Source organism: Miniopterus natalensis, chromosome 14 (genome assembly GCF_054644295.1).
Source record: "Miniopterus natalensis isolate mMinNat1 chromosome 14, mMinNat1.hap1, whole genome shotgun sequence".
In the NCBI taxonomy this organism is placed as follows: Eukaryota; Metazoa; Chordata; class Mammalia; order Chiroptera; family Miniopteridae; genus Miniopterus; species Miniopterus natalensis.
Window position 1 is genome coordinate 16,544,091 of NC_142094.1, and position 26,850 is coordinate 16,570,940.

General features: G+C 43.6%; 1 protein-coding gene across 1 annotated transcript in view; it reads left to right on the forward strand.

Annotated features, from left to right (window-relative positions):
- The window catches only part of POLR3A (RNA polymerase III subunit A), a 44,237-nt gene continuing 17,387 nt past the window's right edge, over nt 1–26,850 (forward strand). The window contains exons 1-20 of the mRNA XM_016216657.2: nt 1–168; nt 3,225–3,360; nt 3,628–3,765; nt 4,209–4,380; nt 4,629–4,783; nt 6,995–7,234; nt 7,356–7,518; nt 7,729–7,865; nt 8,972–9,075; nt 9,486–9,627; nt 12,207–12,347; nt 15,614–15,683; nt 16,094–16,221; nt 16,401–16,539; nt 17,867–18,031; nt 20,683–20,855; nt 21,490–21,601; nt 22,762–22,880; nt 24,490–24,627; nt 26,371–26,541. Coding sequence (XP_016072143.1) covers nt 125–168; nt 3,225–3,360; nt 3,628–3,765; nt 4,209–4,380; nt 4,629–4,783; nt 6,995–7,234; nt 7,356–7,518; nt 7,729–7,865; nt 8,972–9,075; nt 9,486–9,627; nt 12,207–12,347; nt 15,614–15,683; nt 16,094–16,221; nt 16,401–16,539; nt 17,867–18,031; nt 20,683–20,855; nt 21,490–21,601; nt 22,762–22,880; nt 24,490–24,627; nt 26,371–26,541 — 2,787 coding nt within the window. The 5' untranslated portion in view covers nt 1–124. The remainder of the gene's footprint in view (nt 169–3,224; nt 3,361–3,627; nt 3,766–4,208; nt 4,381–4,628; nt 4,784–6,994; nt 7,235–7,355; nt 7,519–7,728; nt 7,866–8,971; nt 9,076–9,485; nt 9,628–12,206; nt 12,348–15,613; nt 15,684–16,093; nt 16,222–16,400; nt 16,540–17,866; nt 18,032–20,682; nt 20,856–21,489; nt 21,602–22,761; nt 22,881–24,489; nt 24,628–26,370; nt 26,542–26,850) is intronic.

Genomic DNA, 26,850 nt, shown 5'->3' on the forward strand with positions numbered 1-26,850 from the left:
GTGGCCGGGAGTCTGCGGCGGATGTGTCAGTAGGAGGCGAGGAGCGCTATCCTCGGGTGCGGGAAGGCGTCGCTTTTCTAATCCTGCTCCCGCGGCCCGAGGCGCTTCCCCGGCAGCGGTCACCATGGTGAAGGAGCAGTTCCGGGAGACGGATGTGGCCAAGAAAATGTAAGATGGAGCGAGACTGGCCAAAGGGCGGAGGAAGGCGGGGCAGGGGGTCGGAGGCCAGGGGTCCCGGCGCTGCGAGGGTTTGAGTGGGGGCCAGTTGGAAGGGGCGGGCGGGGACCAGAGGTGTGGCAGAGGTCAGAACTACCAGGGTAGGTCAGAGAACACTGATGAGGCAGAGAGCGTATCGGCACCCAGGGCACAGCAGGCCGGGGGTCCCCCTGGGCGTGGGCGGGATGAGGCCGGGCTGTGGCGATGCGCCTCCGTGGCCGCAGCTCGCGTTCTCCCGAGCTCAGACGATGGTCCCTTTCTGCGGCGAACCCGTCGCCACTGCAGCGTGGGGCAGGGACTAATCCTGGTCTTGCTGTAGAGCACATGACAGGGAGGCGGTGCTGCTGACCTCAGGACAGCCTTGTGCGCTAGGGGACTGGTCCGCCGGCATGCATAGCAGTCTCCGAGGCGAGGCTGCTCTCCTGGGCCTTCTCCTTCAGAGCTTGCTTATTAGGCCGTGGCCTCTCCTTAGAGCCCCCAGTAGGCAAATGAAAATCACTCGTTCTGGCAGCATTTACTCCAGAAGGGACTGTGTGCCAGGCTCGGTGATAGGCCTTAGAGATACAGCACACCCCACTGCCCTCCTGTAGTTGGAGAAGGTAGACAAGTCAAGGTTGGCTATGGCAAGAGCAAGGACGGGCGCATAGGTGCTTCTGAGAGCACCCAATGTGAAAGGGGCTCAGGCAGAGGAGAACAGACCAAGCAGCCTCCTTTAAGGAGCACACCGGAGGGAGGAAGGGTGGGTGATGAGAAGGAAGCCGGAGACTTGAGGCCGTGCTCAGGAGTCAGCTTGCAAGCAGTGAGGGACCTTTGGACGGCTTTAATTAAGCAGGGGAGTAGCTTGATCAAAGTTCTTCTGAAAGGTCTCTTGATTCAAAAGGGACAGGATAAGAGGGAGACCTTGGAGGCCACTGCAGGGATCCATGCTGGGGATGATGGTGGCCTGCACTAGAGTGGTAGAGTCACTGGAGAGAAGAGCATTTCAGAAGGGTTTAGGGTATAAGATTGGTAGGGACGGTGTAAGGGAGAAATGAGATGGCACACAGAATTTCTTGTTTCGGCAGCTGTGTGGATGGTTGCCACTCACTGGAATGAGGAACCTGTGTCTTACCTGGATGAATCCCCCCAGGCTTTCTCTCCAAATCTCTCCTGCCCCTCACACCCACCCCAACCCCGGCCTGTGTTCAGATGTAATCTGTTCTCACAAAGCAACCCAAGTGACTCTGTTGAGATGAAAATTACATCCCTAACACTTCAGTTTAAAATCTTCCAGCAGCTTTCCATTGCACTAGCATTTAAATTCCTGAGTCCTACGTGACCTGGCCCCTGCACCCCTCACTGACTTCTTGTACCATTAGCTTACTGTGCTCTAGTATATAGCTTTCACTTGGTTCCTTGAAAATGCCAAGCTTTCCCCAGCTCAGTTGATTAGAGTATCGTCTCCTTACACCAGCATCATCTCGTTATACCAAGGTTGCGGGTTCAATCTCTGGTCAGGACACATACAAGAATCAACCAATGAATGCATAAATAAGTGGAACAACAAGTTGATGTTTCTCTCTCTATCAAATCAATAAATATAAATAAATAAATAATAAATAAATAAAAACACCTTTATTTTTTTAAAAAGAAAGAAAATGCCAAGCTTGCCCTTGCCCTATTTATGCTCTATTTCAAATGGTCATCTTATTGCTGGTTCCTTCTTATTCAAAATTCAGCTTAAAAGCCAATTTTAGCCCTGGCCGGTTTGGCTCAGTGGTTGGAGAGTTGGCCTGCGGACTGAAGGGTCCTGGGTTCTGACAGTTCCGCCAGAGGAATGTACCTAGGTTGCAGGCTTAATGATCCCCAGCCCCAGTTGGGCGTGTGTGGGAGGCAACCAATCGATATGTCTCTCTTATATCTCTCTCCCTCCCTCTCCCTGTCTGTCTGTCTCTGTCTCTCTCTCGTGGGAGGCATGTCTTTCTCTCATATTTCTCTCTCTCTCCCCCTCTCTCTCTCCCCCCCCCCTTTACCTCACTCTCTCTAAAAAAGCAATAGAAGAAATATCCTTTGGTGAGGATTATTTAAAATAAATTTTAAAAAGTCGCTTTTACAGAGAGATTTTCTGATCACACCAACATAAAATAGGCTCCTCAGACTCTGTCTCCCACTTTACGTCATTTTCATTCTCTGCATTTATTCCCTTTTGTGTATCAGTTTATTGTCTGTCTTGCCCACCCTGAACTGTGAGCTCCATGTTGACAGGGACCTTGTCTTATGTAATCTGTGTTCTCAGCCCCTCAGGATGGTGCCTGGCACATTGTAAACCCCCTATTTGGGAGGAAAGTGAATGATTCGGGAGAGAAAGTATTAGGTTCTGTTTTAGATGTGTCAGGTTCGAGGTGCCTGTGGGATATCCAAGCATAGCTGTCCAGAAGAGGTGTCTGTGGTCTCCAGCTGAATAGAAGTAGCTGGCCTACAGTTAGAGATTAGAAAGACATCAACATCAACACACTGAAGTGACACTATCACTCAGGAGGAATGTGTAGAATGAAAAGAAGAGAGGATGAGGTTTATAACCCCAGGTAGGGAGAAATGCCAACATTTAGGAGATGGCAGTAAAAGCAGAGACCACAAAAGCAACAGCTAGAGAAGGGAAGAAAACCCAGAGTACATGGTGTCACCAAAGCCACGAGAAGACAGTATTTCAAGATGAGGGGGGAAGGAGGCATGAACTGCTGATGCTGCAGCTAGGAAAAATGAGAATATTCTTAGTAGATGTAGCATCCAACAGGTGGGCTCGATGACCTTGGTGAGCAACATTTCATTTGATAGAGTGGAAACTATCCCAGCAGGATGAAGGGGCACTTACCAAGGAAAAATGGGAGAGGTTTGAATATATAATAATGGAGGAGCAGAGCCCATAGAGAGTTGGAAGGATATGGTTGCTTATGGAGGGTCACATATGTAATTGCCATTTTTGGTGAGTGGTTTTGATGTAATGGTTCCCCTGTGTCTCTTCATTCCAGAAGCCACATCTGTTTTGGGATGAAGTCACCTGAGGAGATGCGCCAACAGGCGCACATCCAGGTCGTGAGTAAGAACCTGTACAGCCAGGACAACAACCACGCCCCCTTGCTGTATGGGGTGCTTGACCATAGGATGGTAAGACTGCTTCCCCTCCCTGGTTCCATGTGCTTTGACTCGCTGATGAAACTGGTGACTTACCAGATTGGTAGAAACAAGGGCTTCTTTCCATCCACCCTAGTCTCCTGCACATCGCAGGGACTCTAGCCTTCGGTCACTTGGATAGGAATACACTTTAGGTCACCACGTGATTCTGATTCTGAGCCACCTGCCACTTGTGAGGGCTGGTCCCCACTTTGTTGTCCAGTAGTCTTCACTGATTATTGGGTGTGCTTTTATCCAAAGGGTACGAGTGAGAAGGACCGTCCTTGTGAAACCTGTGGGAAAAACTTGGCTGACTGTCTGGGCCACTATGGATACATTGACCTGGAACTGCCATGCTTTCACGTGGGGTATTTCAGAGCAGTCATAGGCATCTTACAGGTAAGCTTGTGTGTGTTCCTGTCCCAAGCATGAACTTGGGAGTTATCAATTAGGACATTGGAGTGAGCTTAGGAATTAGGAGAGGTGGGAGACACATCTAGGGAAAATTTTTATACTGAACACATAATATCTTATCTTTAATAAATTAAATTGCTTAAGGATTCTTTATTCCTTGAATTTCCTTGCGTAAGTGGTAGATACATGTTGTAAAAGATAATAATTCAAGTAATACAGAACAACAGAAAAAAATGCTAAAAATCCTCCCAGCCAGCTGTGACTGGCCGGCATCCCATGAACTTGGGCTGCCTCTGTGCAGATGTTCACATAGATCTGTGCATGTGGTCACTCAGTTCAGTGTCCTGGGCAAGGGGTGGGGGTGCACTTTAAAAAGAAAAGCACTTTTTCATCCTCTTATTCTTTAAGTTTTCTTTCCTTTCTGAAAGATGATCTGCAAAACATGCTGCCACATCATGCTGTCCCAGGAAGAAAAGAAGCAGTTTCTGGACTATCTGAAGAGGCCTGGCCTGACCTACCTCCAGAAGCGAGGCCTGAAGAAGAAAATCTCTGATAAATGCCGAAAGAAAAACATCTGCCATCACTGTGGCGCTTTCAATGGTGAGCAGAATGCAGGAAAGGCTCAGCAGTGACCCTTTCCATTCATTCTCTGCTTAGCTTATTGGTTCTACGCAGTGCTTTCTTGCAGATGAGGCTATGGAGCCTAGCAGCCGATGCACTGTTAGCTGGTGCACCTCTCATCTTTCATAGCTGTAGCAATTTCAGTGACTTCATTAACCAAGCTGCAACCTCAGGCCAGCCTAACGAAGAACCTCATTTACTTAACCTTGGTAAATAAATTCTTATAGGTACTGTAAAGAAATGTGGATTACTGAAGATAATCCATGAGAAATACAAGACCAACAAAAAAGTGGTAGATCCTATCGTATCAAATTTCCTTCATTCTTTTGAAACTGCCATCGAGCACAACAAAGAAGTGGAGCCCCTGCTGGGGAGGGCACAGGTGAGCCTGATACGCATGCCTGCCCTCTTCCTGCCTCCCTTACTCGCTTTAATTCCACCTAGGTGTTACACACATTCTGTCTCTCCACCCCCTGATATATACACATTTAAATGAGATGTCCAGTTAAGTTAGATCTGCAGGAATGCTTCATGTGACAAGTGTTTGGCACTAAGTTTAATGTGGACTGGCCTTGTAACTAACAAATTTTCAATTGTCCAGGTAACATGTTACATCTTTATTATAAGATTGTAAAATTAGCCCTGGCCAGCGTGGCTCAGTTGGTTGAGCTTCGTCCTGTGCGCTGAAAGGTCCCCAGTTTGATTCCCCTTAGCTGCTCCCATGCAGCCTCCTCTGCTTTCTGGACCCCCTTTCTGATCTTAGCCTTGCCTCAACCATGTGTATATTTTCTGTGCGTTGTTTAACACTTGTGCTCTGTCTTATATTTTTGGTGGTTTCCTCTGCTTAAGCTTGGTCCATAACAAGATCCATTTTTCTGAGGTCCTGTTTGATGCCATTTATGGTGCTTGGAGCATGCAGGGCCTCTGAGATCATCAGCTGGTCCTAGCTCATTTAATTTCAGGAATGTGGACCCCATGCCTTTAGGGCAGCACAGCATGATTGGGTCTGGGTTACACATCCATTTAGGAATTGAACAGAACCTCTGGACTCTTATCTCCAGAAGACTAGTGTATATCACTCCCAATTTAATGCAAATCTAGGGGTTGGTAGACCTGCAACCAACCTTGTCTCCCCTCCCCACCAGGTAAAATGCATTCCACCAGGTCCCTGGCAGACTGAGTGACAGGCTGCCCGACTGTCATCCTTCCAGCCATGTTCCCTCACCATCACCCAAAGCAGCCCACGCTTCATCACTAGAGCTCTAGCTGTTAGGATGTTCTGCCCTGTACAGAACTTATTCCTTCGCTGCTATCTTTGCACGGGTCCCTGATTTCTGCTTCCTGGTGATAACAGAATAAGTCACCAGCCTCCTCCAGGTGCCTCTTGGGAAGCAGTTATATTGGTCTTGGGGTAGCTGCTCTTGCAGAGAAATGGTTTCCACGCTCTTGCCAGTGCTCCTGCCCTCCTGGACGGCCTTCAGTCCCGTGGTGTCCTCGCCTGGTACTGACTGGTCCCGCAGGTGACGGCTGGCCTTCATCCCCTTCCTAGAATGCTGTGAACAGTTGTCAATTGCGTCCCTAACTGCTTCAGGTGGTAGTGAGGTGCCCATTGCTGGGAGACAGGGAAATTGAGGAAGGGAGTTCTTTTCTGGGTGCGGATATGGTTTGGAAAACCTTGCTTCTCCCCTACTTCACTGCTGTTTATTTCCTCCCAGGCGCGACTGCAGTAAGTTTCTTTTGCGCTGCTCTTCTAAGGACAGCAGCTGTTCAGACATTGCTTTCTTTGTTCCCCTTCTCATTAAGTTATGCAGAGCAACTTCTGCTTATAGCACATAGTCTTAGTCACACGATCTTTGATCCCAAGAAAAATTAATAAGCAGTGACAAGATGCAAGCTGATCATTCTTCCCTTTGATCTTTGAATATCTAATAATTTGCTTAGTTCTTATATTATGAGTAAGTCGTTACAGCATGGCACTTCTATTAAATGAGGTTAATACAGACCAATGTAAGTTCACTACAGAAAATGTAACAGTAGAAGCAAAATGATTATAATTCCACTCACCGAAAGACAGCACTGTTAAAACCTTGGTAAACTCTTCCATTTCCTCTTTTCTGTATAGGTGTACATCCTAAATGAGATCATATTGTACACATGCTTATTTCATTTACCGGTATTTTGTGAACATCTCTCATGGCAAATAGCTACATTCTGTAGTGTTTTTTTTGTTTTTTTTTTAATGGCTTCATAGTTTTTGATGTGTGGATATACCATAATTTTATCTAGCCAGTAACCCACCAGGCTGTTTCCAACTTCACCGTTAAGAACAGCTTTAGTGAACATCCTTGTAGCTAAATCTTTGTGTTACTTTTTGAAATCATACCCTTTGGAATAATTATGAGAAGTGGAATTATGGGTTTAAATAATTGGAATAAATGGCATGCATATTTTAAGGGCTCTCATAACATAGCATATTAACAGAAATCTCTGTCATCACTTATACTTATTCCAAGTGGTGAATAGGCTGAGAGCATGGAGCAGTAAGCCCTTGCCCAAGCTCTGGGAAATTAACCACTCTCTTTCCTTTCCATAGGAAAACTTGAATCCCTTAGTAGTCCTGAATTTATTTAAGCAAATCCCAGCTGAAGATGTCCCTCTTCTTCTGATGAACCCAGAAGCTGGGAAGCCCTCTGATTTGATTCTCACGCGACTTTTAGTGCCCCCCTTGTGTATCAGACCCTCCGTCGTAAGCGATTTGAAGTCTGGCACCAATGAAGATGATCTGACAATGAAATTGACAGAAATCATTTTCCTAAATGATGTCATTAAAAAGGTCAGTGCTTCCCGTTAGCATTGGCAAGCCCTACGTTTTAGAATTTATCCATGCAAACACTTGTGATCGAGAAAGTCAAGTTGACAAGGCTTGTTTCTATTCATCCTCTGCTCATTTCTAGCATCGGATATCAGGAGCCAAGACCCAGATGATCATGGAAGACTGGGACTTCTTGCAGCTTCAGTGTGCCCTCTACATCAACAGCGAGCTCTCGGGCATTCCCCTTAACATGGCGCCCAAGAAATGGACCAGGGGTTTTGTGCAGCGCCTAAAGGGAAAGCAGGGTATGTTGCCAACAACATGTGCAGGGGACAGTGTACTACCTTTGTTTGTTTCTTTGTTTCAGAACAACTTATCTAATTGGAGATCAACTTATCTAACCGTGCAGCTTATCTAATTGGAGATCACAGACTTTCCTTTGTCTTTCTGTCCTGTTAGCCTCAAATGGCACACCTTGTGCCATGGAGACCTGTGACACAAGTTTGTTTATTTAGGTCGATTTAGGGGCAATCTCTCAGGAAAGAGGGTGGATTTTTCTGGCAGAACAGTCATTTCACCTGACCCCAACCTCCGGATCGATGAGGTAGCTGTGCCGGTTCATGTGGCCAAAATTCTCACTTTTCCTGAGAAAGTAAGTACCATTCAGCTAATTGAGTCTTTGTTTTGAATACAGTCTTTTACGTTGTATTTCAAGATTCCAAACCACAGACAGTGGAAAAATCCCTGGTAACCCCCCCCACACACACAATTTGGCATGTGTTAATATGTGTATCTTTCCAGTTTGTTTCATGTCTTATACATACATCGCCCTATGTAATATCTTCAACATGTACAACCACGACTGTGTGTGTACTCGTAGGTACATTAAATATACTGTCTGCAACTTTTATCCAAGTGCTATCATCACCTTTGACATCTTTCTGTGTTGCTTCATACCTCATGTTTTAAAGTAACTAAATGATAAACACTACACACAGTTAATTTTCTTGGGATGGATCTTTATTTTTAAAACCTTAGAATCACTGAGTTGGGCTTTGAGTATTTAAAAACTATTGATGCATAACCGGAAAGGCTGCTCCACTTTACCCTCAGCTGACACTCGTCGTGAATATACAATACACAGTACTTTTAACTGGGCTATACAAGGCCTAATAACAGGAGGCTATTAATTGCCTTTGCCCCTGAGATGCATAATTAGCTCAGATCATAGATGGTTCTAGTAAAATTTGTGGGAAGTGTCTTCAGTTGAGTTACTAATGATCCTGAGTTTTCTGCTCTGAGTTGGTGTTCTTGGAGAGTTGTCCAGAATGCTGTAGGGCACCGCGATGCAGACCAGGGCCTCATGCTAGCGTCACAGCTTTGAAACCTTGGAAGCCCGTGGTAAATCATTGCAGATGAAGTTGCCACCTGTTTTTAGGATCACAGTATGTGCTGGAATGTTCCTTCAGATCAGTCCAGCTCACTTACTTTTCTGATGGGGATACCATACGCCAGTGAAGGACTTGGTTGTCTCATCCAGTGAGTGAATGACCAAGTTCAGACTGGAACCTGGGCTCCTGTGTGCCAGTCAGTTGTCATTACACTCAAAACCCTGGGCAGCAGGCTGTGCAGGGCACTGCCACTCTTTCTCCTAGAATCACACAAAGAGAGTGAAGACTGGGACACAGTTTAGTATATTGAACAACTGATAGAAGTATAACATGTGTAATCTAATATTATCTCATTGTGATCCTGCAGGTAAACAAAGCAAACATTAACTTTTTGAGGAAACTGGTTCAAAATGGACCTGAAGTTCACCCAGGAGCCAATTTCATTCAGCAGAGACACACCCAGATGAAAAGGTAATGCATTCTCAGTCTAGTTGGATGTAACTACCTTCTCATGACCAACCAAGTTCACTGTTGCCTTGCTTAGCCACAGAATGCAGTCCAAAGTACAGCTTTGGGACATTTTAGCATGTGGAAAAGAGGTGTTCAGATTGCAGTGAGCCTATGTATGCCATTTGCCCTGTTTGATGATTGATGATGAATGAAGTGTTCATTTGTTCCCTAGCATTTAGTGTTATTGGATCTGGGTGGACAAAACACATTGGGGTAAATGAAGCGGAATCATAATCAGTTTAATTGATGGCTCTGGAGGCACCTTAGAGTTAATGAAATATCATTTTAGAGTTTGAATCCTGATACGAGGAGGTAGGAACTTGATGAGGAGACCTTGCTCTCACACATCATGTTTATTATTGTGTGTTAAGGTTTTTGAAATACGGGAATAGGGAAAAGATGGCTCAGGAGCTCAAGTATGGGGACATCGTAGAGAGACACCTCATAGACGGGGACGTGGTGCTGTTCAACCGGCAGCCCTCCCTGCACAAACTGAGCATCATGGCGCATCTGGTGAGTATGGGATTTCTGGTTTTATTTTCTGTGGGGTGGAAATATGCTGTGTACGCAGCGCTAAACTCCAGACATCTAAAATTAAAATTGCCAGTAATCTCAGATGTTCATAACTTTGGATTTTCCTTTTTTCTCACTTTCTTTTTAATATATCTTTATTGATTTCAGAGAGGGGAAGGGAGAGAGAGAGAGAGATAGAAACATCAATGATGAGAGATTCATTGATCGGCTGCCTCCTGCACACCCCCAACTGGGTATCGAGCCTGCAACCCGTGCATGTGCCCTGGCTGGGAATCGAACTGTGATCTCCTGGATCCTAGGTCGATGCTCAAGCCCTGAGCCACACCAGCTGGGCCTTTTCTCTCACTTTTTAATTTTTTTTTTTTTTTAATCCTCACCTGAGGATATTGTTTCCATTGCTTTTCAGAGAGGGAGAGGGGAGGGGGGGGAGGGGGAGAGAGAAACATCAGTGAGAGAGAGAGAGAGAGAGAGAGAGAAACATCGATATGAGAGAGACATATTGCCTCCGCACATGCCCTGACCAAGGCCAGGGATCGAGCCTACAACCGAGGTACATGCCCTTTGGCGGGAATTGAATGCAGGACCTTCAGTCTGCAGCCTGGCGATCTAACCACTGAGCAAAACTGGCTAGGGCTCTCACTTTTTTGTGTGAGGGAAACTTCTAAATTTCAAGCTTCCTTTCAGTGTTTTTAATATTTATAATGTAATATTCACACACAGTAAAACAGAGAGGAACTAATTGGAAATTAGTGTAAGAGTGACTAGCATGATTTCACTTTCAAACGAAAATATACATATATGTGTACACAAACTTATGTAAAATAGATATGGCAGAAAATTGATTTTTGATTTAACTTAGTGTATTAACTAAGGAACTAAAATGCTTAAAATACTTTTCTTTGCAGTAGTCCTCCAGTGAAGACTCTAAACCATATTTTTTTGGTGATTTAGTTTTGCAACAGCAGCAGTTCCTTTTTCTGGAAATTTAAAATGGAAATGGGATGCAACTTTAATTTTTAAAATATTCATCAATTCTGCAACCTTCAAAGCCATTAAACCATGAGCATTTGTAAACAGGGTTTTAACAGACTCTTAAAGTGGTGTGTTTCTGGATTTAGTTTTTCAGTAGTTAATGAACACATTGCATCAGTGTTTTTACCTAACGGGGGAAACCACAGAGCAGCAGTTTATGATTGTGAGGTTATGATTATGGGACCTAGGGGGGAACAGAAGCCTTCCTTTTCTAAAAGCTTCTGCTTGGCTTTGGAGCATTTTTATAGAAGAAATTTTTTTGTTTGAATATTTTCAAATATACACAAAAGTAGAAAGAATACTGTAATGAACTCACATAGTCCCACCCTCTTTATTCTGTAATTTTCTTGATTTTACCTCACTTGTATGTCTTCCTTTTTTCTTTGGTGAACCCGGATGCCATGTTTTTTTCCATATGTATTCAGTTTAGCTCTGTAAGACACACAGAACAACCACAGTGCCATGACCCCTCACAAAATGAGCAGTCTTTCTTTCATAGTGTCTAGTACCCCGTCCACAGTCAGATCTCCCCAAGAGTCTCAAAACTCTTTTGCAGCTGGTTTGTTTGAATCTGGATGAAAGTACACATCACATTTGGTTGATACATGTCTTAGGTCTCTATTGATCTAGTAGAGTTCTTCCTCCTTTTTAAAATTTTAATGTCATTGTTGAAAAGAACAGGTTAGTTGTCTTGAAAAAGGTCCATGTTCTCAGGTCATTGGGGCTGCAAAATGGTGAATCTATCGTTTCTTTCACCTTTAATACATAGGGTTCTCTTACTGAAAAACTGGGGCCATTTGCTTCCCTAAAAGTACACTTTACAAAGGAAAGACAGCCTAAATACCTAATTCTTTTTCCTTTACTCTCATCTTGGGAAGTAAAAAGTTGGTGCCCAGTTACTTCAAGCTCCGTTGTTTTAAGTTCTTTATTTGTTCATTTGTTTTGACTTTCCCTTTCTTTAGTGTCATTGTAAACTCATGGGTTTTTATGTAGTCAGTGTGCTTTAATCAGCTTCTGCCATAAATCTTTTCTTTTTTTTAAAAGATGTCTTTATTGATTTCAGAGAGAAGGAAGGGGAGAGAGAGATAGAAACATCAATGATGAGAGAGTCATTGATCGGCTGCCTCCTGCATGCCCATTGCTGGGGACTGAGCCTACAACCTGGGCATGTGCTCTGACCGGGAATCGAATCTTGATCTCCTGGATCATAGGTCAATGCTCAACCACTGAACCATGCTGTTAGGGCTGCCATAAATCTTTTTGATATCAAGCTGTGATGTCACTGGCCAGGGAAGCCCCTTTGTATGGGTCCAGTGTTGGTGTTTGCCTCACAGTATTAGAAAAAGTTCCCTCCATTGGCATTCATGAATGAGTCTACAAGTGACTATGTCACTTGACAGAGCACACTAGAAATTTCTCTCTTTAATCTAAATCTTCCAGTTTTTCAGGAAACCATTTTCTTATGTTTGAAATTAAGAAGCTATGTGATAAATGACCTAATCCTTCTCTTGTTTTGTGTTCCATAGGCCAGGGTCAAGCCCCACCGGACCTTCAGATTTAACGAGTGTGTGTGTACACCCTACAATGCGGATTTTGATGGTGATGAAATGAATCTTCATCTTCCTCAAACAGAAGAAGCTAAAGCAGAGGCTCTTGTTCTAATGGGGGTACGTAGGGTGGTATAGCCCAGCTTAAAGCTCCATGAAAGGAGGGAAAAGGGATGGTGTCTCTTAGAAAAGACCCTTTAGTACGTAAGTGAGTTAGTGCCTGTAGTAGTTGCTCATTGGAGGGAGTTGCTATTTCCTGACCTATAACGTGTGTTCCTGAGAGAAAGTATACATGAGCACCAGTTATGAAAAGATGAGACAGAGGGTAGCAGTAGATTAACCATTGGGTATCATGGGCAAAGATGTTCTGCATAAGTGGATTTTCCAGTAGCTAAAGATTCTTAAAGCACCAGTACATTTTATTGAACATTCTGAACTGAAACCTTGCCAAAGTATTAATGCTTCTTGGTCCTCTGAAGGGCACACTAAATAGTCATTTTTGTAATGACTCTTATCACCATTTTATTTTATTAATGGGTAAGGAGTGCCCATTAGATGCCAGGGGAGTTCAGCTATGAGTGAGGCAGATGCCTGTTCTTGAGGAGCTTACTGTTGTACTGTGTGTGCTGTTCCCTCTGAACCCAGCCATAGCAGGGGTGTGTGGTACCTGCTGTGTGAGGCTCTTCCCTCCTAAACCTAATGGCCCCACGTGTTGAGTTTTTAGAACTTAGGTCTTTCTTTTTTCTAGTATTCTTGTTTTCTGTATTATGTGCTTATGTGTCTTATGTTTGTAAGTGTTCCTTCCTCTGAAAATACTATCATATGTGATATGATGCTTCTAATCTGTTTTGGTTTAGGGTGTTAGTATTGATTCTAAAGTAAAGGTGATTCGGTTCTGCAAGCAGATCTGCTAAAGTGCACGCACATTTGGTGGGGACGGGAAAGGGGGGGTGGGCTGCATTCATGGCCCTTGCCAGAGTTCTTCATGGCCAGAGTTGATGTATTTTTCTGATAAATAAAATACTTAATGTATTTTGTATATACATGTTTAGATTATCCTTTAGAGAATTTAATAATTCTAAGAAATTTATGTGCCAAAATAAACTAAGGTCTTCAGCTTTTTAAAACTTTGGTTCTTATTTGTTCAGACATTCTAGCATAGTAATGGAAGTTATTTTAAATAAGGTAAAGTTTCTACACATCACAACTTTCTTTATTTCTGCCTCTTGAATCAGTTTGTTCCTTACCCATGAATATAGATGGTGGTTGTCACGGTTAAGTAGCCTTTATTTCCCTTTCTCTGCCTAACATATAAATACCCAACTTGTTATAGAGTCTTCATGATTGACTATACTGGCTTTGCAGCATTTCACCACGTTAGCACACCATGATTCACCTACCCTCTAGTGTTAAGAATTTAAGGTGTTTTTCTTGTTTTGCTTTGAGAATTAGTCCCTCCAGGGCCGCCTCTATGCATTTAGAGTCTTCCTTTGAATTATTTCTTTAGACTCCTCGGCCTTTTCAGATTATTTCATTGATGCTGATTGAGCACTATGTGTGGCTAAGAAAGGTGCATTCTTACTTTCATTCCTGTTGTGTGGGGAGAGATAGAGAATAACAAATGTAAACATGTCAGGTGGTTGTAAGTGGTAGGAAGGAAAGAATCACTCAGGGTGAGGAAGAGAGAATGAAAGGGTCCTGTTTGACATTCGGGTAGTCTGGGAGGGCCACTAGAAAGGCGATGTGTGAGCCAGGTTCTGAAAGAAGTAGGAGAATGAGTGGTGGGCCTGTCAGCGAAAGAGTAATTCAGGTCAAAGAGCAGCGGGTACAAAGGCCCTGTGGTATGAGCACATTCGGGGAAACAAGAACCTAGTCTGTTTTCTCCTGAGCCTCAATATCTGTAGCAGTGGTGATGAGTGCTGTGCTGGGAATTAGTGGATGAAACAAGAGGACAGAATGCTTGATGGGTGGGTGGTGGATGGAGGATGCGTAGCCAGGAATGAGTTCTTGTTCTGCGCTCCCATAGTCAAAGGGTGAATAGATCAGTACAGTCATTTTTTCTGACTTAAACTCATTTCTAGTAAGCTCTCCAGAGGAAGTAATCAGAGTTGCAGAATTACTTGCAATAATAGAACACAGGCAATGCTCACCAAAAGGAAATTGGTTATATTAAATTACATCACATCTATACAACGAAACCCTTTGTGGCTCTTTAAAATGACAACGTAGCCTGGCTGGTGTGGTTCAGTGGTTGAGCATCAACCTATGATCCAGGAGATCGCGGTTCGATTCCTGGTCAGGGCACATGCCTGGGTTGTGGGCTCGACCCCCAGTGGGGGGCATGCAGGAGCAGCTAATCAATTACTCTGTCAGCATTGATGTTTCTATCTATCTCTCTCCCTTCTTCTATCTGAAATTAAATATATATATATATATATGTATTTTAAATGATAGTATAGTTGTATACATAGTACTTTGGTAAGTAGATGCTTATATGTTTGTAAAAGTGTTTATAGCAAAAAGCTAGAAGGGTTATGTACCAAAATCTTAAAACACTACTTTTTGTTTCGCAGTTCAGCGCATTGAAGGTTTTAGTTTTTTTATGATTTATATTTTAGATTTTTTAAAATAATGGATATATATTCTTTTTGTAATTAAAAAGTAATGTTTAGAATGTTATTAGTGATAATAGCTATCAGCCTGCATCCAGTTAGACTTTGCCGTTCACTTTGCTATTATAGATCCATTTTGTTAGACATTTTGTTATAACAACATATTTCATCAATTTAAAATGAGAACACTAAAACAGGCTTCAAGGTGACAAATCCCCTCAGTTTCTGTGAGAAAGCTACCTACTGTACTGATTCAGTAGTCCTTTCTCAGTGGAGCAGGTGGGGCTGTAGCTTGAATGTGGCCCAAATTACCCAGGAAACTTTTCCGAAATATGCACATCTCATGCTCACACACCCTTCTCCCGTCTCAGACCACTCGCTGTCCACCCCAGAGAAATTCTCTTAATCAGAAGTTAACAGCTATCTCCTGTCCACTTGGGGATCACACTCAAAGATAACACAGTACTCATTCATAGAAGCGAATTTTGTTTGGAGAACTGCATTTATTAATAACAATAAAGTCTTGGATGGTAGAGGTCTTTACAGGAATCCAAAAAAACTTCACTCAGTATTGTATTTTAGTGTTGGTAGGAACCTCTGAGGCCTGTCAGGCTGGTCTGTCTTCTCTCCACTGGACAGATGAAGGAACTGGAAGTTAGTGACAAAGCTGGGATTAAGGCCCCCAGCTTCCATTTCTCAGCCTTGGCGTGCAGATCTTTGGACTGCATCATGCCTCCTAGGATGGCTAACTTACTGTATTCATTTTTCCTTTAGACTAAAGCAAATCTGGTAACCCCAAGGAATGGAGAACCACTAATTGCTGCTATTCAGGATTTTCTAACAGGTGGGTTTGTGAAATTCACTTGAAAGGAAACTGTGGAGCACAGTGATTCTCATTCACAGTGGTTTTATATGACAACTTACAAAGCTACTTAATTGCGTGTGTTTAATTCTTTGTACTAAGTTTAACTGGGAACCCACTTGAGATGTTTTGTATTGGTTGGTTCTTCATTGAACCAGCAAGCATTTATTGAACTCCTACCGTAGACCAGACATCTTTTTAAGCACTGGGGATACAGCAGTTGGGTAAGTCAAGGTGCTTTTGTTAGTGAGCTTGAATTCTAGCTGGAGAGGAAAAACAATAAGCAGCTGTATGTTTTGCCACTTTTTTAGTAATAGTAAATATTTATTTTAAAATTGAAATGTGATTTCCTCACAGTTTCATTCCTTTGTGTGTGTGTTTAACACTTTTAGGTGCCTATCTCCTCACTCTTAAGGACACTTTCTTTGACCGGGCCAAGGCTTGCCAAATCATTGCTTCCATACTAGTGGGCAAGGATGAGAAAATTAAAGTTCGCCTCCCGCCTCCTACAATATTAAAGGTTTGTGCAGGAGCTGTGTGTGTCCGTCTTTCCGTCTGTCGCCATATGCCCTTATGGCTGTGCCCGTGCCCATGCCCTTGCTGGGTTTGCATGATTGCCGTAGTCTTGTCTTATTTACGTGAAAGGTAGTTGGGACCAGGCTTGGACAGGTGATGCTTTGGCTTCCTTTTCTCCTTCAGCCTGTTACCCTGTGGACAGGAAAGCAGATCTTCAGTGTCATCCTCAGACCTAGTGATGACAATCCAGTGAGGGCCAACCTTCGAACCAAGGGCAAGCAGTACTGTGGCAAAGGAGAAGATCTCTGTGTCAATGATTCCTGTGAGTTAAAGCAAGGGAGGAGTCGGGGGGACAGAAAAGCAAGTGACCAATAACTTACATTCACCTCGTGAGCAAATTTGATGTTCCTTTATGGCCTTAGCCTTAGGCAGGAAGTTTGTTCTTCAGGGAAATGTAGCTGGTATTTCTCCTTTCTCTTCTCTAAAAGATAGAGATCCTGTAGACATGTGGTCCAGTGATTAGAATGTTTCTCCACATGCATTTTGTCTTAAGTGACAAGTTTCTGTTTTTTTCTCCCCTTTTTTTTGGTATTTTTTAAAAATTAAATTTATTGGGGTAACATTGGCTTAGTTTCTGTCATTCACTGCAATTCGTTTATTTTACCTTTTTAGTTTTGGGTTTTTTTCATCAACAAGGGTCTCATTACTTAAGGCATATAATTTATTATGTGTTCATTGACTAAGAGTGTGACTAAAAAAGTATAACAGAAAAGACAAATGTTTTTACCTGCCTCACTTGGTCAGTGAATTTTCTGATAACATGAAGATCAGTTATCAGTGAGAGTAACAGAGTATTTAAGTACAGGCCAACTGAGTCAAGTGGACTAATTCACCCCAAAGTCTAGCCCACAGACCAGTGCCATTGAGCCAGCATTTACTTTCAGACATGAGCTCCTTAGTTCATCCAGACTGCTAACAAGAATGAGCTTTGCTAGCAAGGCCTTGTGACAAGAAATGGCTCTCTAGGACTTCAGACTGAAGGACTAAACTATAGAGGCTCTCTGAAGGTCAAGGTCTCTCCTGTCTTATAATGAAGATGAAGAACATTGATTTTCCTCAGGTTTATAACCATTCCTTTGAAAATATACTCCCTGGATTTTTAGATTTTTTTTTGGCCTGTTGTTTTGGATTGTGTTTCTTTCTAGATAAGAATTTCATTTTTTTGTTGGACAGACTTCATGATAGTCCCAGTTAGTTTTCAGTGTCTTAGGTGAATAACGTAGTGCTCTACACTTCAGTTGCAAAGCACTTTGCTGTGCATGATTCATTGATGCCCAAAATATCCCCATGACATAGAGATGGCAAGTGCTTGATATTGTCATGCACCGTTCATAGATGAAGAGAATGAGGGTCAACTAGTACATGTCAGAGTTAGGGCTGTAAGATAATTAATTGAGCCTTTCATGCTTTTTAAATGCTAGATTTCTCTTTTATCCCCCCTCAAAGAAAAATGTAAGGAGAATTTCTCTTTGCTTTGCCTTAACTTTCAATATGGGAACAAGTTTTCTCAGCTACCTCAAATTCTTTCTGGAATGAGGAACGGTATATTAATTGTCTGTTTAAATGCATAATCATTGTTATCCTTCCAGATGTTACTATCCAGAACAGTGAGTTGATGAGTGGCAGCATGGACAAAGGAACACTGGGATCGGGATCTAAGAACAATATTTTTTACATTTTGCTGCGAGACTGGGGGCAGAATGAAGCTGCCGATGCCATGTCACGGCTTGCCAGGCTGGCTCCTGTCTACCTCTGTGAGCATCTCCACATCCTCATTTTATTGCTGTATTTATTGGGGTCCTAGGGGTTTCTTCTGCTATTGTTTCATCCCCTCTTCTCACCCCACACACATACACAGAGAAAAGGGTATTCATTCCAAGCTAAACATTTATGCTTTTCTTAATGAAATTAATGTAATACCGACTAATTTCGCTGCAGATTTTAATTTGCTTTTCAGTCTCTTCTCAAAATCTATAATGGCTCCATGTTGCCTACTAGATAGGATTGTGTTACATAAAGGGCCCTTCATGAACTGCTTTCAAGGTTTCTGTGCATTCACTGTAGCCCTCTGGGCCTTCCATGATTCAGCCCTACCAGGTTTCTCAATATTTTCCTACTATCCTTGCACTGTTCTATTTCCTTTGTTTGCTCATGTTTTGAACATGCCTTGAGTCAAGAGATTTTTACTGCCCAAAGTCGTCTTTAGTTTACTCTTACGCTTGACTGAGTCTTTGGCTGGGTATAGAATTCTCGATTGAAAATTATTTTCCTGCCTGGCCAGGCGTGGCTCAACAGTTGACCTAGGATCAGGAGATCAGAGTTTGATTCCCCATCAGGGCACGTGCCCAGGTTGCGGGCTGTGATCCCCAGTCAGGGGCGGGCAGGAGGCAGCCAATCAATGACGATTCTCTCATCATTGATGTTTCTATCTCTTTTCCTCACTGAAATCAATAAAGATACTTTTTTTTTTTTTTTTAAATAAAAGAAAATTATTTTCCCTCAGAATTCTGAAGGTATTTCTTTATTCTACTCTAGCTCTCAGGGTTGCTATTAAAGTGTACAATTTTTTGGTATTTGAATTGTCTTTTTATTCTGGAAGCTTTAAGAATCCTCTCTTTGTTTTTGGCATTCTGGAAGTCCACAGTGGTACACCTTGGGTATGGAGTTTTATCATTCATTGTGCTGAGTGCTCTGTACACTCTCTTAATCTGCAGCTCTGTGTCTGACAGTTCTGGAAATTTTCTTGTATTATTTTTCTGATAATTTTCTCTCCTTTTCTTCCTCTGTTCTTTCTTCTTGGAATTCCTATTAATTGCCTACTAGAGCTCCGGGATTGACTCTGATTTTATCTTCTTTTTCTTGCTCATTGTTTGTTTCTGGTTTCACGTTTCCTTTTAGCACTTATATTGATTTAAACATCCTTTTTCACTATGGTACATTTAATTTCCAACCACTGTTCTTATCCACATGTAGTTCTTTTCTTTCTTTCCCTTTTTTTAAGGCTTCCTGTCCTTGCTCCCCAGATATATCTTCACTCTGAGAGAGTATCACTCACTTTATTTTATGTGCTCCCTGAGTATTCTTTATTTTCTTTTTTCTGTGTGTTTGTTATCTTCTGTCTTTCATGATAACGACTTTCCTCAAATATCTGGTCCCCTGGCTGTCATTTGTATTTTATGAGTGAGGCACTAAAATACTGGTTGGAAATGGAGCCAATTGTCTGATAGACCTCTCAGTTCCTTTTTATTGTTATTATATTTTTATTGATTTTCAGAGCGAGGAAGGGAGAGGGAGAGAGAGAGAGAAATGTCAGTAATGAGAGAGAGTCATTGATCAACTGCCTCCTGCACCCCCCCAACTCGGGATCCAGCCCGCAACCCGGGCATGTGCCCTGACCTGGAATCGAACTGTGATCTCCTGGATCCTAGGTTAATGCTCAACTGCTGAGCCACGCCATCCGGGTGACCTCTCAGTTTCTTAATTGAGATGGAAACCAGGTTTTTGGTTGAGGAACTACCCAATATCCCTGTTAGTAATGTTTTTCTCCAGAGAGACTTGATTTCTCCAAAGACATCTTTCAATCTCAGCCTCCTTCCCAAGGATAGAGACCTGGCTCCCAGGGTTATGGGAGCTGGACAGGGAAAGGGGCAAAGGAATCTTAGCCATGGAGTATGGACTTTCCCTAGTGCCTGATTTGTAGTCATCCCCATCTGTCTGCACCTAGAATCCCTCAGTCCAGAGCCTCTCTACCTCCATTTTTTGGGTAGTAAGCTTCCACCTCCCTAGGGGTCAGGCCCTGGGACCTGTTTTTTATGCAGACTTTGCTCTGGGTTTCTCTGTTTCCAACACACACCATCTCTAGCACCTGCAAAACCTGGTGATTTAGTGTCTGGGCATTTCCCTCGGTCCTCATCTCCGTAGCCACTTTTAGACATTTTATCCGCCCACCTGCTCACTTTCTACATGTATTAGGTTGAGGGTTATTGATGGTGCATAGTCCCATCAAGGTGGAGTTTACATTTGTTTCTTACTTTCTGCATTTTAGAATGATTTCTGAGAAGAGATACCAGGATTTGGGCAAAATCTAAGTCCCTGTGATGCTATTTTAGAACCAAAAGTCAGATGTCACACTTTCCGTAGCTGGTTTCTCAGGTTGCTCTCTAGTATTTAATGGCAGTCTGCTTTATGTTATAGTTAGTTGGGACAGCACTGCGTTCCCCACAAAGTGGTAAGGTCTGAGAGGAGTTAGTGAGTCTTAGCCATGACTCCCTAGGGGCTGATACAGTATATTTTAAGGTAATTGAATTATGATAAATTCTCTGAAGGTGTAAACTTGTTTCCACATAGTAGGTTGACTGACATCCATGACTCTCTCTTCCTGCCTTACCTGCCGACTATTCTACAGCAAACCGTGGATTCTCAATTGGGATTGGTGATGTCACACCTGGTCAAGGGCTGCTAAAGGCCAAGTATGAGTTGCTGAACGCTGGCTACAAAAAATGTGATGAGTACATCGAAGCCCTAAACACAGGCAAGCTGCAGCAGCAGCCCGGCTGCACTGCCGAGGAGACGCTGGAGGTGAGTCTGGCGCTCCAGCGGTCAGTTCAGCCACTTCATGCTCCTCGGTTGTGCTGTAAACCATGAAGGGAAGGTAGCAGAGAGGAGTGGGAAGCAAAGGCAGTGGCTTTTGGCTCACCTTGACCCTGTGCTGCTTGTGTGTATTTTCTTTTGTTTAATGAGGGGAGGGCCTTTGATTGGTCCCTTACATCCCTTCTAGGTCATGAAGACACAGCCCTATGTGTTCATTTGGCCACATGGGGCTGCTCTTGTTCTTACATCACGCTTGGGCCCCTTTTGGAGCTGATACTTAAGTGCTTCTCCCTTTGCTATTTCCGACATCCTTCAACTAAAGGCTGGCACTGCAGCTGTTTAAATGGATGGTCTTTGAAAGAGACTTGGGTACAGAAGACCGAAAATTCATGTCGAGAGTCACCAAGCTGCTGCTTCCCCCGTCCCCCCCTTTGGAAATAGGTTAGCTGAGAACAGGACCAGTGCATGTCAGAATCAGATCAGAATTGCCGCCATCCTCTGAGAGCTCTGCATGTTCTCTGAAGCAGGCAGATCAGCAGTCTGACTACACCGGGATTTTGTACATTTGTGATGAGCAGAGCCAGTGAGAGTGACTCCCCCACACGTCCCTTTCCTCCACCAGGCTCTGATCCTGAAGGAGCTGTCGGTGATCCGAGATCACGCCGGTAGTGCCTGCCTCCGGGAGCTGGACAAGAGCAACAGTCCCCTCACGATGGCTCTGTGTGGCTCCAAAGGTGAGTGGCTCTCTGGCTGCTGCTGTCATTGTTTTCTCCATACGGACTGGCTGGTTTTGTTCTGGAAAATGTAAGACTCATAACTTCATACAGGCCTTTCATTTATAAAGGCATATCTTTTTCAACTTACAGTTGACCCTTGACCAACACAGGTTTCAGTTGCACAGGTTCATTCATATGCCATTTTGGTTTTTTTTTAAATCAAATGTATGTTCAATCCTCAGTTGGGAATCCACGTGCACGGAGGACTGACTTAAGTTACATGTGGATTTTTTACTGTGCAGGAGCCAGTGCCCCTCACCTTCACATTGTTCAAGTGTCAGCTGTATATAGAAAAGGAATTATTTATATTTTGGGAGTTGAATTTTCTAGAGGAACTTGTTGGAACTTATTCTAGAGGAATGTGGGTTTCTGAGTTTGAAGGTGTTTTGAGCAACTTTAAAACAACTTTTTTAAAAGCTTGGCATTTTAAAAATAATATACAGTATTTAGTGATGAGGCAAAAGGCTTTAATTTCACACTTACCCAGGACCTTAAAGCATTAGGTTTTATGACACTGTGCTCAAACTCAAAACCTCCATGCTTTTATTTCTGAAAGTTTTTTACAGATTAAGCCCAAGCTCTTTGACTTTGTTGCCCTTCACCCCAATATTCTACCTTTTGCTCCCTACCCTTTCCCATTCCTGTGTCTTTGCTTCCCACTCTTCCACCCCCTACCCCTTTTTATGTCTAAATCAAAGGTCTAACCTGGTTGCTTTTTTTTTTTAATTAATTTGAGAGAGACATTGATTGGTTGCCTCCTGCACACGCCCCGATCGGGGATCGAACCTGCAGCTTAGGTATGTACCCTGACTGGGAATCGAACTAGCGACTTTTTGGTGCATGAGATGACACTCCAACCAATCGAGCCACACAGGCCAAGGCAAACCGGGTTGCTTCTTGAAGATGCACCTGGATGTCTTGCCTCCAACCCTGAGTGCCCGTTTGCTCCCAAGCACCTCTAGCCCTCACTCTGCCTTTCCTGTGTTACTGATAGCTCTGCCCTAGGCTGTGGACTTACTGAGGAGGAGGGGCTGTGCTGCGTTGTGGTCCTGTTTTATTTCACAGACCTGTCTGCTTTACTGTAATGTTATTTCAGTAAATGAATGTTCCATTCCCAGGTTCCTTCATTAACATATCACAGATGATTGCCTGTGTGGGACAGCAAGCCATCAGTGGCTCCCGAGTGCCAGATGGCTTTGAAAACAGGTCCTTGCCTCACTTTGAAAAACACTCAAAGGTAAGCATTGGTGGATCAGGCAGAACACTGGAGGACCATCAGCAGCGCAGAAGAGAGTAACTGAAGCTCTGCAGCTGCCAGCTGAGCGACTCTTGGAGGTGACGTAGGAGGGCAGGCGCTGCTCAGGGTTGTTATTCCCTCTTCAAACCAAACTGAGTTGTGTAGAAGGGGCCTTGTTCAACTCAGCTATAAAACTGGGACAATACCCCCTTGTATACTTTCTCTGAGGTCAAGATTTCAGGTTCCCATCCAACTTAAGTAATCAAAACAAATGCTTACCATATATATGTGTTCAATCTGTATGCTTGCTTTGGGGGGACTTACATAAAAGAATAAGGATTTTTAAATGGCGATAGTATAAACCATACTAAACTGACCAGGAAATTTCAGGTTCTCCCCTCTAGAATTCTGAATTCTGTTAGCCTTTGTGGTTTGGGTGCTAGTGTAAGCAGAGAGGGACAAACCTGTGCTGAGGTTGTTCTGGGATACAAGGCAGACAACTATTAAGCCTGTAGTTAAGGAACTTAACGTAGATTTGGTTGCTCAGTAAATTCTGAGTTGGGAGCCCCAGCTGCTCCTGCCCCATGGAATTGCAGTATTTCTGTTCAGCCCCTTCTAGAGAGAGAGAGGGCTGCTGTGCTGAGATATGTGGATAGTCTCTGTATCAGGTAGCCCCAGGAACAGTTCACGTCCTCTGCCCAAGATCCGAGTTCACTAGAGGTCAGGCAGATAAGTGATCCTGGAATGGTACCTGCCTGTGCTTGTCAGGCTTAGAATTGTGAGGCAGCTGACTAGCTTAAGAGAAGAGGCCAGGGGCATCCAGACATCTCAGTCCCTGGACCCGTGCTAGATTAGACTTTGGGATTTCTGTGCTTGCCAAGAAATGTCTGTGAGTACATCACCTGCCCCTTAAACAAAGTAAGGAAGCAGGAGGTTGGCCTAATCATCTCAATTGTCCTCTAAGTAGCATAGACCTATCCAGATCAAAGGCCATCTGGCCATTTCACGTGGTGTTTTACATATGTGTGCATTTTTTACGGTATTGTTGAAATACATTGTATATCATAGTCACCAATTCAAAGTATACAGCTCAGTGACAGTTCACATAGTTGTGTGATCATCACCATAATCTAATTTTAGAACATTTTCAGCACCCCAAATGAAACCCCATAAACATTAACATCAAATGGTTATGTCTGGGAGGTGAGCAGGCCTGGCCCACAGGAAGGTTGTCTTTAAGAGAGTCATTGTTTCCCAGGGAACGGGCCAGTTGCTGCAGTCAGTGGATGCCCTCTGAGGTCCTTGACTGCCTGCCTGCTCTGTGGATAGCAGCCCAGGCTTTGGTTTCCTCTCCTGTGCCACTTGCCTGCCACTGGCACCAGTACCAGCCCTGGCTGGGACCTCCCCCTCCTTGTCTCTGGTAAGGATGGGTTGTGTCCAATTATTTCTCCTTTATGACGAGGTCTGTACAGCCTGCCACCTCATGAGAGTGCATTGGCCAGGTACTTATAGGTCGAAGGTGTGGCATTTTCTGATCTGAATGGGTTTTGGAATAGTGGACCTTGAACTTTGTTTTGTTTGTTTTTTCTTTTTTTCTACCTCTCTTTAGCTCCCAGCTGCCAAAGGCTTTGTGGCTAATAGCTTTTATTCTGGTTTGACACCAACTGAGTTTTTCTTCCACACAATGGCTGGCCGGGAAGGTCTAGTCGACACAGCCGTAAAGACAGCTGAAACAGGATACATGCAGGTAATTGAAGCCATGGAGGCCACTAACAGCAGAGTAGGGCAGGGCTCTGTGGATTTTGACTGCTGAGTGTTTACATGTTTTGTACATGACTTAAAATTTATCCGATCTTGGTATTTAAAGGGAAAAATTAAGAAATAGAGGTGCCCTAGAAATGAACAACAAAAAAGGGTAATGTTAATGTTCCAAATCCTGTGTACAGTGAAGGGTCACAAGCAGGCCAGAGCCACACATACCAGGGCTCTATTGGAGGGGGTGTGGACCAGAGGCACGTCCAGGGACACACATGGGCCTCACCGGGCCTGTTTCCAAATGCATGCACATCAGCGTGGTGGTACGTCCCTCCTGTTCATTGCGAGGACTCTGCTTCTCGCTTTGCAACTCTATCTAACTCCTTATTAGATCATTCTAATTGATTCCAAGAACCTATTTTGGCACCCACCCGCAGGAGAGCTTGGAGGAAGGGCTCCACTGTGTACAGTCTGGGGTAATAGGTTCAGGGGATGGAGCTAACCTAGAGGGTTTCCTGTGCCTGTGCTGCTCAGGCTGCCACAGAGGTACCCTAAAGGCAGAGGAGCGGACACATTCCTGCTTTTTTCTCCCATAAAACCACAAGCAAAGGTGGGGGGTTTTTTTAGTCTAATTTTCACTTCTACTCCTTAATATATATTGTTGTTTTAATTTTAACCTGTTTACCTACTTATAACACCAAGTAAAGTTAGCACTTCGAGTTGCTGTGGCTTTGTGTCCCCTCTCTCCCCACTGCGGATCCCAGTCTGCAAAGCTTGGCCCTTTGCAAGCTGGGAAACCAGGGCTGATAATCCAGAGATGTGAATGAGTGGGCCAGGGCAAGCCAGGCTGATGAGCGGGCAATGGACTCGAAGCAGGAGACATCTATTTCTGTCACCTCTTCCGCACCTCGTGTGTCATTATTGCCACTTCCCTTTTAATCTGCTTTTGATGGGAAATTGCCCTTCAGTTTTGGAGTGTGCTGCTTTTGTAAAACCCAACAGACTGTGAAATGCTTTTGCCACTCTTGCCAGAATATCTTTTGACTTTATTTTTTGCCTTTACCTTTTGGAGTCGAGTACGGCTTTCCCAGAGCAGTGTGTTAACCTAGAACAGATTAGTTCTGGTGTGAGGGATTTTTGTTCTGAAGTTGCCTGGAGGAAGTTTCTTTCTCCCTAATTCACTGAGCCACCATCACGTTGCTGCTGCCGTGTGTTCTGCTAGTGGAAGGTGTTCCCTGAGAAGATTTGAGAACCGGCTGCTGCCTGCTGGTTCAGACACAATGCTGTCCCTGTTCTCTCCTTTCCCCAGTCCCAGAAGAGGGTCTGCACCTGATCCTCTGTAATTCATATTGATGTCCACAGGGGTCCTAGATTAAGTTGTGTTTAGGAATGCAAAGCTGTTGGCATTAATTTATACCTTAGGGAGAAAGAGAGAAGGCAGAGCAGGCTAGGAAAACAGTGTTCACATATTCCTTCGGGTTGGTGGGGTTTAAATTGCAGGTATTCTAAAGCGCTGGAGGTTGGGCATATTCTAAATCCCACTGGACAAATCAATGAGGCACTCTTGGCCTTGTTTTTGGGGCTAGGGAAATCTTTTTAAGGGATTTCTAATAAAATGTTTTTATGTGATTAAAGGGCTAGTAACCCTGAAACTCGGAGTTGGAAATCTCATCCTCTGTACATGTGACTTGTCTTCCCAAAGCAGCTGAGCTTTGTTTCCTTTCTTTCCCTTTAGAGAAGGCTTGTGAAGTCCCTTGAAGATCTTTGTTCACAGTATGATTTGACAGTCCGAAGCTCTACAGGGGATATTATACAGTTCATTTATGGGGGAGATGGCTTAGATCCTGCAGCCATGGAGGGAAAAGATGAACCCTTGGAGTTTAAAAGGGTTCTGGACAACATCAAAGTAAGATTTAGTATTATATCTGGGGTTGGAGTGTTTTGAGGACATTTCTTTAGAATGGAGGTATTCTTTGGAAAATCACACACAGTTCATGCTCAACCATATCTACCCAACTACCGGCTTAGTATTTTTCTTTGAAAGTTACTCTGCATAATTTTCCCAAATATTAAAGGAAAAGTATTTTCTCAATTTCAAAGTCTAGTATTTGTAGTAATCAAATGCCAGTAGAAGAGGCCTTGGTTTCTGAATTAGAGGCCCGTGTTCTAAGTCATGGGTATGAAAAGCAGGCATGTTTCACGTGTTGTAACTGGG